At 40.3% G+C, this 18,366-nt stretch overlaps 1 protein-coding gene across 3 annotated transcripts in view; it reads right to left on the bottom strand.

Moving 5' to 3' along the window:
• Positions 1-3,026: 3,026 nt before the first annotated feature.
• The window catches only part of CEP89 (centrosomal protein 89), a 131,710-nt gene continuing 116,370 nt past the window's right edge, over positions 3,027-18,366 (bottom strand). For all 3 annotated transcript variants that reach the window (XM_048870771.2, XM_048870770.2, XM_048870772.2), the window contains one exon: positions 3,027-4,406. In XM_048870771.2, coding sequence (XP_048726728.2) covers positions 4,166-4,406 — 241 coding nt within the window. In that variant the 3' untranslated portion in view covers positions 3,027-4,165. The remainder of the gene's footprint in view (positions 4,407-18,366) is intronic.

Consider the following 18,366-nt stretch of genomic DNA (forward strand, 5'->3'; position numbering starts at 1 on the left):
TTGGTTATATGGGAATCTGCCATTCTGAAATAAGAAATACAATACAATAAAATACTCGTACTGTACTCACTGGGAATTACATGACTGTTTAGTGTTCTGGAGCTGGAGGGGTCTCACTAGCAGCTAAAAATCCAGGCTTTTGTCTCCAGTGGCTCATTTGCTTTCTGTAGAGGTTAAGGAAATCTTTAAAGGCCTTCAGGCTTTTGACTGGGACTTGAGCATTAATTCTGGTGTGAACCACTATCATGCTAATTCAGTCAGAGACTTGTTTTAGTCAACATTATTTATGACTTTTGGATGCTGTATTTGTTTACTTTAACAGACTGTACTGCCTAATAGCCAACTCTAACCTGTATGTTACAGCCTTTGTTATTTATTAGGATCTTGGATATTTTTTATTTTGTCTTTTTTACTGTATTTTAGTATACAATCTGAATGTAAACGATATTCAGAATAAAATGATTTGAACTAAAATAACATGCTTTCAAATTAATAGCTTTCTGCATAAGATTGCAAAATGCACTCTTTGTCTAGTCCTAAGACCAACAGTTCACAATAAACTATATTATTTTTGTACCTATAAACAGGCTTTAAATATAAAGTACTCTGAAATGAAAGCTAAACAAATTGAGTCTAATACTTGTTTTTCACTAGTGAGAGATTTAGAGGGAAATCAACTCTAAGCTGTGCAAAAAATAGAACCAAATTACTTGCTTCTTTCATAACTCATAGATTTCACAGCAGAAATATCCCTTTAACCATTAATTCTATTTGTATTAACTCCATTTGATATTGTGCACTCTAGACAAGATGTTGTTACTTATTCTTCATCATGAAATTTCTCTAATCTCAAGGGTTTCCAACATCTCTGGTTTGATTTTAAAACTCAGATAAACTCTTCAACTAATCAGCAACTACATATTTTTCAACATACCCATCAAAACAATTGGGGGGCCCAATCCTTTACATGCATAATTCCCATGTGCCTTTGGGAGCTTTTGGTATGCACGGAATGCGGGATTGGGCCCACATGGGAATATGCCATCATGTTTTCTAAGTTTCCTTAATACAATGCAAATTTTATTTCCGAGAGAATTTCACAGGATGAGAACCTCCAAAAAATAATTTTTTAAATTAAATTTTACATATTAGAAATGTTTGACGTATAGTGCAGCCTTTGGTCGTGCAAGTATTTATGAATATGTTCAGTAAGCTACAAAGTTACTTTGTGAAGATAAATAAAGGTACATAAAGCTTAAATTTAAAGGTCTAAAATGAGAGCTATAGAGAGGAAAGGAGTCCGCAAAAAAGGAAAGGGAGGGAGATGGAAGTGTGTCTCTAGGGTGGGCTCAGAGGGAGTTTTTACCTTTGACCTCAGTGGCAACAGAATTAGGCCAACACTGAGTGACTTTGAAAATCCCACCCCTAGTTTCCAACCAGTCATAACTAGAGTAGTTCTCAGCGATGTTAGATGTAAGCCAAGAAGGGCAAGGTTTCCAAAGAAGGAACCTAAAATGTCCAGCCAGGTGCAAACAGGTAATTAAAACCTGAAAAGTGTGTAATCTCTACTTTGGGTACCTAATTACTGTTTTTTGCCTGAGTACTCGTGCTGTGCATGGAAAATTCAGGTGCCCATTTTAAAAAATCTGATGCACAGTGCCTGTCTGATATGTATGCACAATTACTATATGTGCATGTCTAAGTTGTCCATTTGTGAATGCTGATGGAAGCTTGTATTAGATGCAGAATTATGCATGTACATAGTCTGTAATGTTCTTTGTATAACAGCTGAATTGATACTGTGGGTATTGCCTCTCAAATTAAAATAGCCATCTCCAAGACCTCAGAGAAACAGGAGTGGTTGGGCTACAAGATCTAGTGAAAGTCTAAATGAAAATATTAGATATTATTAGCTCATTCTCTCAATCCTCATCTCGTGTATTACTTGATCTTATTAGGTTTAGGCTTTTGTTACTTCACTGTTATGTCACAGCCACTGAGCCCAAAAACATAAGAATTTTAAAGAATTATCCTGTTTGTAGTTAGGTGTCTGGGGGAGAGTTCTTTGTAACTGAAAGCTCAAAAATGCGATAGTAAAGATAAAACTATTTGAGCTGGTAACAAGTCAGCTGCAATTTAGTGATTTTGCACATGCTTTAGACCCTAATTCAGGAAAGCACTCGAGCGTGTGTTTAATTCTCACAGACTTAATGGAACTCAAAGCACATATCCTATCTTAGGATATGTTTACACTGCACGAAAAAACAAAAACCCTGCAGCAGCAAGTCTTAAGAGCCAGGTCAACTGAGTGGGGCTTACCACACTCTGGGACTAAAAATAGCAGTGTAGACATTCCTGCTCAGGCTTTAAAACCTGGCAAAGCAGAGAGGGTCTCAGAGGCCTGAACTCCAGCCCAAGTGGCAGTGTCTACACTGCTATTTTTAGACCCATAGCATGAGCCCAAGTCACTTGACTCAGGCCCTCAGACATGCTGCCTAGGGTTTTTTGGACAGTGAAGACAATACCGTTAGTGTTCCATATGTTCACCCTCACTAGTATCTGAGCACCTTCCATGTAAAATCACTAGAGACTTTGCTATTGGACTTCATGGAGTCCATGGCTCATCTCTATTTTGGCATGTAAACTCTGCTGCTTGTACATTTTTCTTTTCTTTTTTTAAACCCTTGTTTAAGCCCTTCTTCCTGAATACCAATGTTTTCCTAAGTGAGGCCCTTAATGTGAAGTAGAACACTCTGGGACATAAGTGAACTCTCTCAGATCCACACCAGTTGGAGTCCGTTTTCTTTTTCATGTTCTTTTTAAGGGACCTTTGTTTCCCTGATTTTATTTTTGCTGTTTAGTTCCTGTCAACAAGCAATAATAGATTATATATGTTGTAGATTTACACATTTAAGAAGTATTGTTTTCACCTCTTTGTTTTCAGTTCACAAACAGTTGTCAGTTCTTTAGCTAGGGTAATAAAATGAAGCAGCAAGCTAAAATAATTGCAGAAAGATCAAACATACTTGTATAAATTGTGAAATAAAATCCTTCACTTTATATCAACTTTGAGCTTTGGTTACTACAATGTGCAATTGCTGTGAAATATGACAATAAATGTCATACTATGTCGTACTAATGGGACAGACTTCCCCCTGCTGCAAAGAACTCTGTGAAGGGGTCTACCTAGAGCAGAAAAAATTGAGGGGTTCCCTGCAAATTTTCCCCTAAAGGGGAAGTGGTTTTAGATGCTGTTGAATTTGCAGAGGGCAAAGCCTCCTGATCCTGGGGATGACTCATGCCTCTTCTGACTTTCCATCCCCTTGGCAGCACAACTCCAGTAGGAAACATGCTGCTGCTGGCTGGGTCCCTCTACAGCTGTTTATAAGCAGCCATGGATTCCAGCAGCACCAACTCCCACTTGGATATCTGTGAGGTAGTAGGGGATGTGGTGCCACTAATTTGCCCCTGCCTTGTCCCCAAATCCCCTACACAGTTGGCACTTCCTCTCCCTTTCTCCAGGTAGTAGGCAATCGATCCTAAGAGTAATACTTTGCATCTCAGGATATTAAAGTGCTTTACAAACAATGAAATAAAGATTAGACATTGCAGATGTTTTCTATGTATTTGGTTTGATTAAATCTCCACATTTTGGATATTTAAACAACTGTATAGGATTGTTTATAGATGAAACTGCTAGCATTTCAATTAAACCATATTTAAACATAAGCATTATTTATGATATAGGAGAGTCTCTGCTATAAAACAAGTGAATAGGAAACAGTAACCCGAGGATTTATGTGCTCTGTGAGTCTAGCAATTAGAATGTGAAGGGCTGCAATTATTTATCCCTTTAATTTGATAAGTACAGCCGGCTTCAGAGTCGTGACTAGTGCTATACTACATTTCTACTAGATTAGCAATGGCCTTTTATCAAATGACATCAACAATATTATTAAAATCTATACTAAAAATATAACTCTACCAGAGCGAGAATATGCTGTTATCAATTCAAGTTAACGTATATATCAGTATCAAAGAGCATAAATGCTTTTTTGTTAGAACATATTTTGTGCTTGAAGAGCGTCTAATTCAGACGTAGATCTCTTGTTGTGTTTCTTTGGGATCATCTTTTCTTGTGTGAGACGTAGAGGCACCTTTGTCCTTAACACAGAGGTTCCTGTTTACTTTGATTTTTTGTGGGTGATGATGGTTTCACATCACAGTAGCTAAAACCATATCCAGAAATAAAGTCCTTCTGAGAGATTTCATCTAAATATGATTCATAAACTCTGACAGTGCTCCACATGTTATTCTTCTCCAGAGATTTATGCAAGAGTTCTTTCATTTTCCTGTTCTCTTTGGAGGTAGATTCCCAAACTATTTCAAGTTCACCTTCCACTTCTCTGAAAGAATGAAAATAAAAAAAGAGGATGCTGATTTCAAACATTCAAATCCAGTTTGTTTAAAAGTTCATTTGTACAATATATACCTTTAACATTTAACAAATAGTGTTATTGCATGATACATGACTTCAAGTACCTGAAATGTTTTGATTAAATTGGTCTCCACTGTGTTTAAAAAAACACATTAAGTATTTTAAAAGGTTAAGAAGAGAGGATGTGATTAGAAGCAAAACAGGAGTTCTGGGCTCATGCATGTGGTTATGGATCCCGCTCAAAGCACTAGCCTGTGATCAAAACAGTTCTTCCTTATTCCTCCACCATTTCTGGGGAACATCATGGGTCAACTTCTCCTGTTACACCAGTGCAACTCCCCATTTAAGTCACTGAGAGTTGTACTAACGAAAGGAGAATTCAAGCCCATGTACTTGATTTTGCTCCCTCTCTGGACATCTCTGTACATGGCACTTGTACTGCAGGGATGTTCAAAGAATCTGCCAGCAAAAGTCACTCATACAGTGAGCAGATATTAGCCCCCTTCCTTAGGCATCCAATAGCATCACCTGCAGAATGCACTTAGCCCTGAGAATAGATCCCAGCTGCTCTTGAGCATCAAGCCACTTCTGACAGTTTCATTGCAAATACTTCTTTTTTTTAAGTTGACTAGTTTTGGGGACAACCTAATCTAATGTTGACACGTTGATAAAATAACCCTTTGAACAAGCCATGATGATTATCTGCCACTTGCTCTAGGATGCGAAGCATGAGAAGTCTGGTAGATGGTATCTTTAGGCTATCTCCATTACCAAGGAAAGGAGCTGACTTCTTCCTGCACTTCACAGAGCTACCTCATACACAAAAATACTCTCCAAGCACTCATTGCCTGATTGAATTTGACTCACTTCCCTTCTTGTCAGATCTGCTGAGATCACACACACACAGTCTTGTCAGAAGGCAACTGAATGAAAATGGTGGTGATTTGATATCTGTTTGTATCCTAAGCCTCAGGCTTCCTCTGGTCTTGTGCAATGGCTGGCTTTTATAACTGCACTATGCTTTTGGATAGGCTCACAACCTACTATCTCAATAAAAAGCAGGTGGCTCTCTTCTATTCCCTGTATACCATGTGGTCTCAGATTAGTGCATTCTAGATCAGCCTTAAATAAAGGAATATGTTGACATAAACACTGATGCGTGAAAGTCAGAATCCTTGTATCTGAGTGCAGGATTTTTTAAATTTTGTGATAAAGATCTGTGTGACTTCCAGCTGTTATATGGCAATAAAGGTGTTTCAGCATCATAACATTTAATTGTACTACTCAATTGTGCATCTATCTACATGCTGCCCATACGCTGATATGCAGTGCCACTCTCAGATGTTCTGAATTTTTCTTTTTGGATCAAATGGTCATTTTAAATCTACACCACCTCTCTCTCATACATACACATGCAGCACGTATACACCTTTCACACATATAAGCCTTAAAATCTGGGCTCATTTAAATACGTTTGCCTAATTTTGTGCCTCATTCAGAGGGTAAATATTTTGCTTTGTTTAGACTACAAATTATCCCCTCAGTTCATATTCCAGTATCCATTACTAGACTCTCTACCTTATTCTTGGCTGGACAGACACTGCACAACCTCAGAAGATAAAGAACCACTTGAGAAAAAGAAAAGGAGAAAAGTATGGTGCTAGCGTTGGTGCAAGAAAAGCGGTTACTCCAGCGCCAGTAATAAAGTAAATTATGGTATGTCTGCTTCACATGAAAGAGTGTAGTTCCTTCCACTGTTTCCAAAATGCTGCTGTCAAAATCACCTTTCTTGCACTGCACTCTTGAAATCCTTCACTAGCTTTCTCTTGCCTTCCAAACCAAGGCCCTATGCTATCCTTCCCTGCCTATAGCTCACTCCCTTGCTCTGCCACGCCTCTCTTCTCATTGCCTCATTTCTATGTTTTTTTAACTCTTGTCTGCATTTTCTTCCACTCCATCCTTTGTGTTTGGAACTTCAGAAATGGGTGAAACCATCTTACTGAAAATGACTCTTCTACTGTGTACATCTGTTATTCAGGCAGGCAGGTATAAAAGAGAAGCTTGCTGACGTTTGTAGGAACTTCACACTACATGCCAAAGATATTCAGGAAGGGCAATAAGAGTACAGGGGAAGAGGATCCTGGATGCTTACTACATTCCCAACAGCATTGAACCAGGGTGAGAAAATGCAAAATTTAAGAGTTGGAAGGGATTTGGAGTGCTGGCCGCTTAAAAAGGCGGAATGTTACATCATTTACATGAGAGATTTTAAGAACTAGACAATGTTAAAAACCTTTGTTTTAATAAGATAATGCTGCTTTCCATCTCAAATTAGACAATGAAACCCACTTTCAAAAGCAGAAACCTAAACAGTAACTAGCAGTGCTGAAGAGAACAGTGAAACTGAAACAATTAAGGCTGCATGAGACTTTTTTAAAGAACTGCTTCTGGAAGTACAGTTTGACCTGACCCTATTGGTGAATAAATATACAGAATAGTAGGTGAAGAGAGTGGGTGTCTCTGAGGTACAGCAAAGGAGTACTTGTGGCACCTTAGAGACTAACAAATTTATTTGAGCATAAGCTTTCGTGAGCTACAGCTCACTTCAAATAAATGTGTTAGTCTCTAAGGTGCCACAAGTCCTCCTTTTCTTTTTGCGAATACAGACTAACATGGCTGCTACTCTGAAACCTGAGGTACAGCGGAAGTTTCAACAGGACAATTATTGTGTCCTTTATGAGAGAGATTGAGTCCACCTCAGAAAGGAAATAAAATTAGTTTAGTATGGATATCAAGACCTTTCTTAGCCTCTCCAGGTAAATGCAGGTATTAGCATATATCCTTGGCCAAATTTCTCTTCACTGTTGTGCAGAAGGCTGTGTGCTAGTTTCTACAGAAACACTGAAATGCAGTCACCGCTAGAGAAAGCCAAGTGTTGTTAAATTTAGTGTGACAGGCCTTATAGTGTAGAAATGTGAAACATTATTCAGGGTGGGGAGAATAGCACATCTTAAATATTTCTGATTTTCTCCCTCAGACCTTTTGTAGCCACTTCGCCCAAAAGTGGCTTAGAATTAAAACTGTGTGTTAAAAAGGGGTTTTATGAATTCATTTTGGTGACAAGTGTTTAAAAAAATAAACTCCTCCTCTGACACTTCCAGTCTCTCTGGAGCACACCCGGAAGCCTTCACTCCTACTGAGGGGATTTCTGGGGAGTAAATGCTGTCCCTATACCACAGAGAGGAAAGTAAAACAAGCCCTGAAATGCACCTTTTCATATCTCAATTCTTTTGTGAGATTTAGTTTTATCCAAAAAAAAAAAAAAAAAGGAAGCGCCCATCAAATGGAAGGTCTTCTGTAGTTTGCTGTATGTCAGGGGTTATAGCAGAATTATATAGCCAAGATACTGTCCTCATTACAATTGCAGAGATCAAAATTCTAAAGGAACCATCAATAATATTCAAGGCAGATGGAATAGATGTCTTCACAACCGGACTGCCCTCTGCCAAAAAGCCTTTGAATTGTTCCCTGGAGTCCATGGGGAATTTCTGTACAAAACCAACAAACAAACAAACAAAAAAACAAATTTAGCTAACAGTGCCTGCTGATTAGTTGCATCCATTTTTTGGGGGCTGACTTGAACCTCCCTTGCCTTGACCTCTCATTGGCAGGCACGACTACGAAGGAATTTTGGGTCAGATGAGCGTAAAACCACTGAAACCCCATGGCAGGCACATGGGAAATGCTTGTCAGTGTGTTTGGCTGTGGGAGCCAACAACACAGGTCTATTCCATAAGGCCTTTGCTGGCTCTGAAAGTGCCTCATTAATTGGGATGCTACCCTTCTCAAGTCTGCACCTTGGGAGAATGTCCAACAGCTTGTGGGTATTCTGTAAAAACTTGGTTTGTATAATGATCACAGAGGCCATTCTTCAAAGCAAATTCTGATTAGGATTTATAAACTTCTGGGACTGTGAGGATGAGCCTGGAACTACTGAGCCCTCTGGGGAGAGCAAGGATAAATTGACTGGAACCAAAGTAGCCTTCTAAGACAGAGCTCATTCCTCCAATAGCTCATCTTGTTGGGCTGGTTGTACAATAGGAAGAGCTTCTAGTTGCTTTTCTACTACATGAGGTTCTGATGTGGATGGTTCTGGGGACCTTCTGGAACAGGGTGGAGCTCTAGATCTGGAGGATCAAAGAGTCCCCTAAGGGTTTCACATCAGCCAGTATAGCATTGGAGGCCAAAATGTCTCAGGCTGCACTGGCTTCTCCTTGCTGTGTGATTGGTACAAATCCTGGTACCAAGGTTGTCCGTCTTAAAGTGGCCTGGATGATTCACTGGACTTTCTGTGGCTTGGAGGGGATTAAGAAGAGCTAGACAAGTCTGACCCAGACTGAGAGGGGCCCTCCGAATAATCATTCGGCATAAGAAGCATCCAACCAGGCAGGGCTACTTGATGACTAAATCTGTCCAACTCCCAGCTGGGCAGAGACAAGGCTGGTACTGGTGGTGGTACTGCAGTTGGCAAGGTGAATGTTTCTCAAGAAGCAGGTTCTGTTGGAGGCAGTGCATAGCCTGGCATCAACACGCAGGCTGTCAAAGGCCCTAGCACCGGTGCCAATGTTGAAGACTCTCTGAGGACCAATGGAGAGTGCACTTGGGTGCTGGAAGATGCAGATGAGGCAGTCTCCGATTGTTTCCTTTGCCCAGATGCCAGCAACATTCTGTGTCCGGTGCTGAAAAGGTTGAGGGCCTGGGAAGAGACTAAGGTAATAACCGCCCTGCAGACTCCTGCATCAACGGCAAATCGGGCAGACAAAATGGTTCTTCACCACTTCATATGCCTGAGGGGTCATAGGCACTAAAAGAGGCATCACTGAAACAGCTTGTGTTGGTACCAGGCTCAATAGCCACCATGAAGACGGATGTGCAGTTGACGGTACAGTAGGAGGGGGTTTTTTGCCTTGGTAGTGGGAGACATGGGCTAATGCCCCAGTTCTACTCTGGGTACCTGGTGAATCTCATTGTTGCTCCAATCTCTTCGAGGTGGAAGATGAACTTCTCTTGGAGCAGGAACAGCTCCTAGCAGTCTTATGGATTTTTTGCAAGGGACCTAGGTGACCAGATTGCAAGAACAAAATATCGGGACACATGGGGGGATGCCCGGCCCCGACTCTGACCCCTGCCGCAAGCCGTGGATCGGTTAGGGGTGCATGGCCCCGGCTCCCACTGCAAGTGGTGGTCTCAGCTGGGGAAGGGGGTTGAGATGCAGGAGGGAGTTCAGGGTGCTGAGACCAGAAGGGAGTTTGAGTGCAGGAGGAGGCTCAGGGCTGGGGGTTGGGGTGTTTACCTCCAGGCAGCTCCCCGGAAGTGGCGACATCTCCCTCTGGGACCTAGGCGGAGGAGCGGCTAGGTGGCTGTGCGAGCTGTCTCACCCGCAGGCACTGCCCCCGCAGCTCCCATTGGCTGTGTTTCTGGCACGCATGGCAGGGGCAGCATTCAGAACCCCCCTGGCCGTCCTTGCACCTAGGACCCAGTGGGAGATGACGCCACTTCTGGGGAGGTGCAACGAGCCACGTAGGGAGCCTGCCAGCCCCGTCACAACTGGACACCCGGGAACCCTACAATATTGGGACAAATGGCATCCTGATCATATGTCGGTCGGGACGCGGGACAAAGTTAAATATTGGGACAGTCCTTATTTTATCAGGAAGTCTGGTCACCCTAGAGGGACTCTACAGGAGAAAGATTGACCTCTCCTTCTGCATGAAGAGGAGTGCAAGTCCAAAGGCCTGTTCAAACTCTCCGCCATAGTAACAGTTGACTATGCATGGAGAGAATGATCTGGTGCCAGTGCTGAGGTAAGCCTCTGGCCTGTTCGAGGAGGTGCAGCTTGAGGTGTAGATCCCTGGAAACTTGAGTATGTTTCTTGAAGGGGTGGCAAATGCAACTCCTCTCCTTGATGTGTCCTTCCCCAAGATGCAGCAAACAATGTGTGTAGGGATCGCTTTAGGAATAGATACCTCACACAAAGATCAGTGATTGAAATCCAGAGAGTGCTGCATGCCCCTGGAGCGTACCACCGCCAACCACACTAACAAATAAACTAGAAATAAAACCTGAAAACGATAAAGGAAACCTGTCTAAAGGATACTAACTGCTAACTATTTACAGAGTTAAATAAGCTAAGAGCTAGCTATGTCGCAGAGAAAAGTGTGAGGAGAACCACTCACGGAGTTCCAACTCAGGCTGTGAGCGGTTGTCCATCCCTGGAGGTCAAGGATGATCTCTTTCACAGGTTTTATTTTTTATTGATCCTTTGGTGACTGAGGAGTCCAATCGCTGAGCCACAGGCTCATTGGCAGGTGTTGCAGGTGGTGTTGGAAGTCTGGGTTGGGCCACAATTGCTGAATGACAGTTGGCTGTCCTATTCTGGCATTTTTCTGCAACCAGGGCAAGGCGATTTTCCTCAAAAACGTATGTTCCCTCTCTGAGGAGTCTTTGCCAGTTATCCCTGTCCTGGGCTACTGTTTCCCAGTGTGTGGTGTCAACACCATATCTCTTGATGTTTATCTTGAGGATGTCTTTAAAGCGTTTCTTTTGGCCTTCCCATTTCCTTTCTCCTTTGGTGAGAAGGGCATACAGCAGTTGTTTTGGTATGCGTACATCAAGCATGCGCACGCAGTGCCCATGCCACCTCAGCTGGTGCTGAATAATCAGGGCCTCAACGCTGAAGACGTTGGCCTCTGTGAGGATACTGGCATTAGTGTGGCAATCCTCCTACTTTATGTTGAGGATCTTCCAAAGAAAGTGTTGGTGTTCCAGGTTTTTCAGGTGTTTTCTTTAGGTCAACCAAGTCTCACAGCCATAGAACAGAGTTAGGATTACCACCGCTTTATAAACTAAAAGTCTAGTATGTGTTCTGATTATGTGATTGTAGAACGCACAGCGCAACAGTCTGCCAAAGGCAAGGCTGGGACAGAGGATTCTGTGCTGAATCTCGACATCTATGTCTGCCCTCAGTGAGAGATGGCTGCCAAGATAGGCAAAGCATTCTACATTTTCCAGTTCTTCTTTGTCAGTGTAGATCTTCCTTGCTGGGTGGGATGATTGACCAAGAGCTGGCTGGTGGAGAATTTTTGTTTTGTTGATATTTAGAGTTAGCCCTAGGCTTTTGTAAGCTTCAGAGAAGCAATTAAGGGCTATTTGTAGATCCTCCTTTTTGCAACTACAGCACAATCATCTGCATACTGGAGTCCGGTTATTGTTGCCGATATTACTTTATTTCTGGCATGGAGACGAGAAAGGTTGAAGAGGTTGCTGTCGGTCTAATATTGGATGCCAGTGCCCTGTGGAAGATGGTCTTGAGTTAACATTTTCATAGTTGCTAAGAAAATGGAGAAAAGGATGGGTGCCAGTACGCAGCCTTGTTTTATGCTAGTTTGGATGATGAAGGGCTCAGAGGTAGAGCCACTGCACAGGAAGGAGACAGTCATCTGGTCATGGAGGAGTCTTACAATGGTAATAAATTTGCTTTCACAAGATTTTCCACCAGGGTGGATTTGATTTAAATCATGATTTAAATCACTCGTCAGGAAGACTCGATTTAATCATGGATTTCTACATAAAAGTGCATTCTTATTGATTGTTATAACCTTAATAGATATTCTTCACAACTCTGAGATAGATGAGACCCAAACTGGGTCTCTTTTACAGCCTGCTGCCATTATCCAATGAAGTTGAGCTGTAGCTCATGAAAGCTTATGCTCAAATAAATTTGTTAGTCTCTAAGGTGCTACAAGTACTCCTTTTCTTTTTTGCATTACAGGTTTTCCCTTTGAGTGAGAGAATGGTATGGTAGATCTCAAATCAATGAAGGCTACACTCAGAAAGACCTCAAGACTTCTGGAATGTGCTGCCCAAACATCTTCACTTTTGTTTCTACTGCCTGTCTCTCCGTTCTCACATTTATCTCAAGACTTGCACCCCCAACAATCTTCTATTCATTGAACTTTTTGAAACTTTGCACTTTTAGAGAGGATTGACTCTGTGTACACAAATTTGCAGAGGGAAAATAGGATTATTTCTCACCTCTATATATTTATTATTTATGTATTTTAAAACATTTTTGCTTTTAACAAGCATGTTATCTCTGGAGACATAAATCCACAGTTTGAGAACTGCAAAACTAAGCATCTCTGATGGTATCTTCGAGACTTAGCACTGAGTCCCATTGGGTAGATAGAAAGATTAACCTAAAAATCTATACAGAAGACCCTGGAACCCCACAAGATTGGGTCCCTAATCCATGAACTATTGGAATTCATTTACAAAACTTTTCTTAAACATTACATGAATATATTGTTGCATACTATAGAATTAGAATTTATAATCCCTATTGCATGAGATCTTTGAGCTAAAATGTATCTTAATTAAAACTATCTTGAGATCAGTTTTTTCCTCAAAAAGCATATTATCAAAAAAATCTGATGTAAATAAAAAAATCTGATTTAAAAAAAAATTTTTTTTTAAAATCATTGATTTTTATCCACCCTGTTTTTCACAGAGCCTCACAATTGACACAGTCAAAGTCTTTGATCAGATTGATAAAGGCCATTGCAGCTCCTGTTGTTCTTGACATTTTTCCTGGATCTGCCTGCAAAAATCATGTCAGTGGTGCATTGTGTTGGTCTGAAGCCATACGGGGACTCTGGAAATACTTCCTCTGCAAGGGTGGCGGGGTCTGGCTTGCTATTGCCCTTTTCAGTCATAGGAATCTGGATTTAATCACAGCAAGACCACCACAGTCCTCATCAATCTCCAAGAGAGAACACAGAACTTGGCGGCTACAATGGGGGATCTTTTAATCCCTGGATTCCATTAAAAGTCCCTGTTTTCTCTTCTTTTTACACCATTCCTTCCCCATCTTTTCCATGTAATGCTCCTACTTCACAGGGACCCGTTGCATCCCTCCAGAAGGAATTTCTTTAGGTCCTGCACTGACATTAGCATCCTGTTTTGACATTGTCTGTAAAGGCCCTTAGTTTAGTAGATTTCCTCTCAAAGACCTGTGCTAAACATCATTCTGTCTTGTGTGCCAGCTATTCATTTTGGTCAAGAGTTAATAACTCTACATCTAAAATTAGCATTTTTAAAGTGGACATACATCCAGCAGTGAATAAATATCCCACTTCTAAACATGACTGTACAAGATAATAATCTTCTGTTTGTTTCTCATTAACAAATGATTGCCTAACTTATTAAAGATGAAAATGCAATTGAAATCACAACTATGCTAAAGAGTGATGAGATTGAATACCCTACTTTCTGCTACCAAAAAGTGTGACTGCTAAGGTGTTTTAGGAGAATGAACCCAATGGAAGGAGAGCAGAGGCAAGTTCAGTGATTTTCCCAAAATTGAACCTCCATTTATCTCAGATCCTAATTGAGCCTTCCAGTTCAGTGAGTTAGCTATCTCACTCCACTCTGTAGTATATAAGCATCCACATCACAAAGACCAATCCCACAACAAGAACACTTCATGTAATTTCATCTGAAAACCCAAGGCAAAAGACTATATGGGCCCTTTTCTTTGATTATATAGGATTGTAAAGTTTTGTATTGCTGCACCTTTTCTGAGGATAAACAGAGGAAATTTAGTCAAGATTTTCAGGCTCGTACTTTAATGTGCAAAACGGCCATGACATTTCTTCAGAAAGTGTAACAGCTGTGACAAATTACTATGTACTGTACCACTGCAGAGGATTTATATGATATAATATGGTGTGACGTAGAAAAATCATAGAGGATGGAAAAGCAGTGTTCAGAAACATAAATAAGATGTGATAGCATTTACAAATCCGATTTCTTATCCTGCAGCTATATTCACAACTTAGATTACATATTTCAGATATAACATTTAATTTATAGAAAGATGTGTGAAACTATATTCTTCATAAACCTGCTCTATAAACAATAATAGCATAAAATGAATATCACATATGTTAAGTGGGAAAATCACACCAAATTCTTCTGAGCTTTGTGGTGCAAAAGGTTACTGTGAATTTGCAATATATTTGCAAGAAGGCTGTAAAAGTTAAGAAATATTGCGAATAGGAATTATCTCAAAGAAAGAGAATCCTAAATGTCAGTTTGAAAGAACATGTACATCCTTCCTTTAGAAGCTATCAAAATGTCTTTAGTAAACATAAATAATTTTTGTTTTTTGCACCTAGCACATTAGCAGTAGTATTCTAAATCCTAGGAATCATATCCTATGATTCCTTGTTGTATGTAGTATGTGTAATTGCCTAGTACTTTAATATAAAATATCACTATTTAGTAATCTCAGTGTCAATTTCAAGCTCCCAACTTTGTTTCAGTTAGAGACATAACATCTTCCCTGCCAAAGTTGACAAACTGAGGAACTTCACTCAGTTACTCCTTCTACAACCACGCATTAGATGAGAACTGTTAATCTGTACCAGGCGACGCTGGGTTCAAACTGGCTACTTAGGTGAAAAATTATCTCATTAGCAATGCCCTGAGACATTCAGTTCCTGTTTTCCATTTAGGGATTGGGGGGAAGAGTGTCATGTGACCTATAGGGAAGCTGGCTGCTTCACTATTGGTCTCCACAACCTAATGCACTAATCGTCAATTAAGGCCTCTCAAGTAGTTAAACCATAACTTTCTGTCAGAAATTTACTAATTAGATGAGGGGGGACCTTTTAGTTGTGTTGTTATGGATCCTGCTGGGAAAAACAGAAATGCCAAAAGACCCAAGCCTGAGTCTCCAAAGAAAAGTAAGGCTCAGAAAATCCACCAGTCTCACAGATAGGACTTTGCAGCTATGAAGGACTTTCAAACTACCAAGTTTCATCTTTTATCTCAAGATATACATGAGCTCTCTAAAGATGTGGTGGAAGTCAAGGCTTATTTGACCTATTTAGATAACTATGAAAAACTGCCATTGAACTGAAGGAGAATGCTTCCATAAGCCATGGACTAACCAGTCTTGAGGGAAAACAAGATCTTGAAAACAGATGACACAGGAGTTGTTTGTGGTTAGTGAGGTCCCTGAAGGGTTAGAAGGAAAAAAACTTGATTAGCTTTCTCCAGAACAGACTCTCTGAGGTACTGGAATTGGATCCCGGCTTGCCTTCCCTGGAGATTGAAAGGACTCATTGAGTGGCAGAGGCCAGAAGGAGAGAGAACAGTAATCCTAGACCCATCACCTTTAAAATGCTATGGTTTAATGACAAAGTTAAGAGGATATCTGCTGGTAGGAAAAAAGGAATTCAAGTACAGGGACTTTAAATTGGTTATAGGTATAATCAGTACTGTTAGACATGATATTTACTATAATATTTCAATATACTGATACGCCAACATATGTATATCTATAGTCATAGTAACTATATTACCATTATCTCCTTATTTCTACTTATATTTATATCTATATTTATAAGTATTTAACGTAAGAACCTAATAACTTCAGAATGGTCATACTAGGTCAGACCAATGGTCCATCTAGTCCAGTAGCCTGTCTTCTGACAGTGGCCAGTGCCAGATGCTTCAGTGGGAATGAAAAGGCAATTTATTAATTCATCCCCTGTCATCCAGTCCCAGCTTCTAGCAGTCAGAGATTTAGGTTTATTTAATATATACATTATGGTAATGTACAAGTAAGTAGTTATGAATGTTATTTGTGACTACCTGTTATCACTTTATATGGGCAATTGTATATTTATTTGTATGCTTTTGTACATTTATAATATGAATATGGTAAAAATATATTTGTATTTATTTATTCTCACACATTATCATTTGTCACTTCATTTACCTTTTTTCATTATTCTAAAGATATATTTATAAACTATGTGCATATCAACATTTATATACTATTACATATATATTGATATCTATGAAGCAATTGGTTCTTCAAGTGCTTGAACGTGTCCATTCCAATGTAGGTTTGAGCGTGCCCCAAGCACAGTTGCTGGAAATTTTTCCCTCAGTTGTATCCATCGGATTGGCTCTGGTGCCCTGTGGTGCCATACGCTCATAGAGCCAATATAAAGGGCCTGGTCTGCGCTCCCTCAGTTCCTTCTTAGTGCCCATGACAGTGGGACTGCTCTTTTTGCTTCGGCAAACTTTCCAAGTGATTTTCGCTGTTTTTTATAGTGTATGTAGTTGAATTAGTTATAAATAGTTAGTTTTTAGTCAGTAAGTGTTTGGAGTTTTTTGTCCATCAGTTATTGGAGTTCATTCGTTACCTAATGCTGAGGCATGCCTTGGTCACCAGGCTTCAAGCCCTGTGCCTCCTGTGGCGAGGCGATTCCCCTGAGCGACCCCCATTCCAATTGTCTGGGAGAGACTCATACAAGGGACAGCTGCCAGATCTGCAAGTACTTCAAACCTCACACAAAAAAGGACTGGGAGGCAAGACTGACATACTAACATGAGTTGTCAGCAGGGATTGAGCCCAGGACATTCAGATCCACAGCACAATCCTCTATTATTTGAGCTAAAGGGATAACCTGTGTCAGAAACAAACTGTTGTCTATGTGGACCAGACCCTAGAGGAGCATGTGATATACACTTTGTTAGTGGCTTACATAGCTTCTGGTGAGACAGCAGTGGAATGTCAGGTATCTGGATACCTGGGTTCCTTTACTGGCTCTGGTTCAATGAGTAGAGCAGGGGTTGCAGGAAGTATAGCTAAGCAGTTAGATTTGGCACATTTATTCTTAAAGTGTGGTTAAGGGAAGAAGATGAGTCTGTTATGTTAGAGGTATGGGTTCTATTCCCAGATAGGGGTATAAGGCCTTATTCAGTTATAAAGATTTATGAATGGCAGAAATGTTAATACTGATCTCTGGAAGAAGTGAGCCTAGTAATCATAGCTCCTCCCAGTCCAGTGCACCTTCCTCTAGGCTAGAAGGAATTTTCTAAAAAAGGATCTCTGTCGTAAGACTGCCAAATGTGTGACTGTCAGCCAAGTGTTGCCTCTTGCATATCTATGCTGTATGGCTATTTTGAATCATCTTGGTTCCTTTAATTACATTGATTGAGGTGTTAAAAAGGTGTGTGTAAGAGAAAAAAACTGTATTTTTGCACAGGTTAAAGCACCATGGTTCAAATATGCTCTCCTTGACCCTTTTTAGTATCACATCTTGAATTGGAAAGTTGGCTATTTAGAAACTGTTTATTTAAGAGACCCTGTTGCTCCATGGAAGGTTTGTATATTGCTTTAATAATATATTTTAATAATCCTATGTGACTCCATTTAAGTATTTTTTTAACATACAAAGATTTTAAATGGCAGTCATTTTCATGAAGACTGTTTCTGACACTGTTATAACTGCAGGCTGAATATGGTCCCCTGCAGGAGTCTGGAAGCTGTGCATTCTGCCCAACAGGAATGTCTGTTTTTAAGAAATAGCACTCAAAGCTAGCTCATCTTCTAGCAATCAACTCCTCAAAGCCAGGTGAGGTGAGTTTATGGCAGATCCTCCACATTTGTTAGCAACTAGAACAATGCGTACAATCATAAGCAAGTGTAGGAATAAGGAATAGCTGTGTTGGGTCTTTTTTTAAAAGCGCTCATAAGTAATTATGGTGCATCTAGCCCCCTTATGAAAGCAAAGTATTTCAAGGTATGAATAAAAGTTATAGCTAATATCCTGACCCTAGCTCCGACTGTTATAAAACAAAATTTAAGAAACACAATAGTATGAGGAAAAGACATTGCATCATCCCAGTTCTTCAGTTTACCTAAGAGTATTGCTTTTGGTAAGAATTCAGTGTAAGTGTCTTTAAAATTACTGTTTGATTTGCTTTATAGTGTGTCTCAAGAATTATTGCTGTAACATTAACACAAAAACACTCTGCTAGCCAAACAGTCCACATATCTTCAGTTA

This window comes from Caretta caretta, chromosome 12 (assembly GCF_965140235.1).
Source record: "Caretta caretta isolate rCarCar2 chromosome 12, rCarCar1.hap1, whole genome shotgun sequence".
NCBI lineage: Eukaryota > Metazoa > Chordata > Testudines > Cheloniidae > Caretta > Caretta caretta.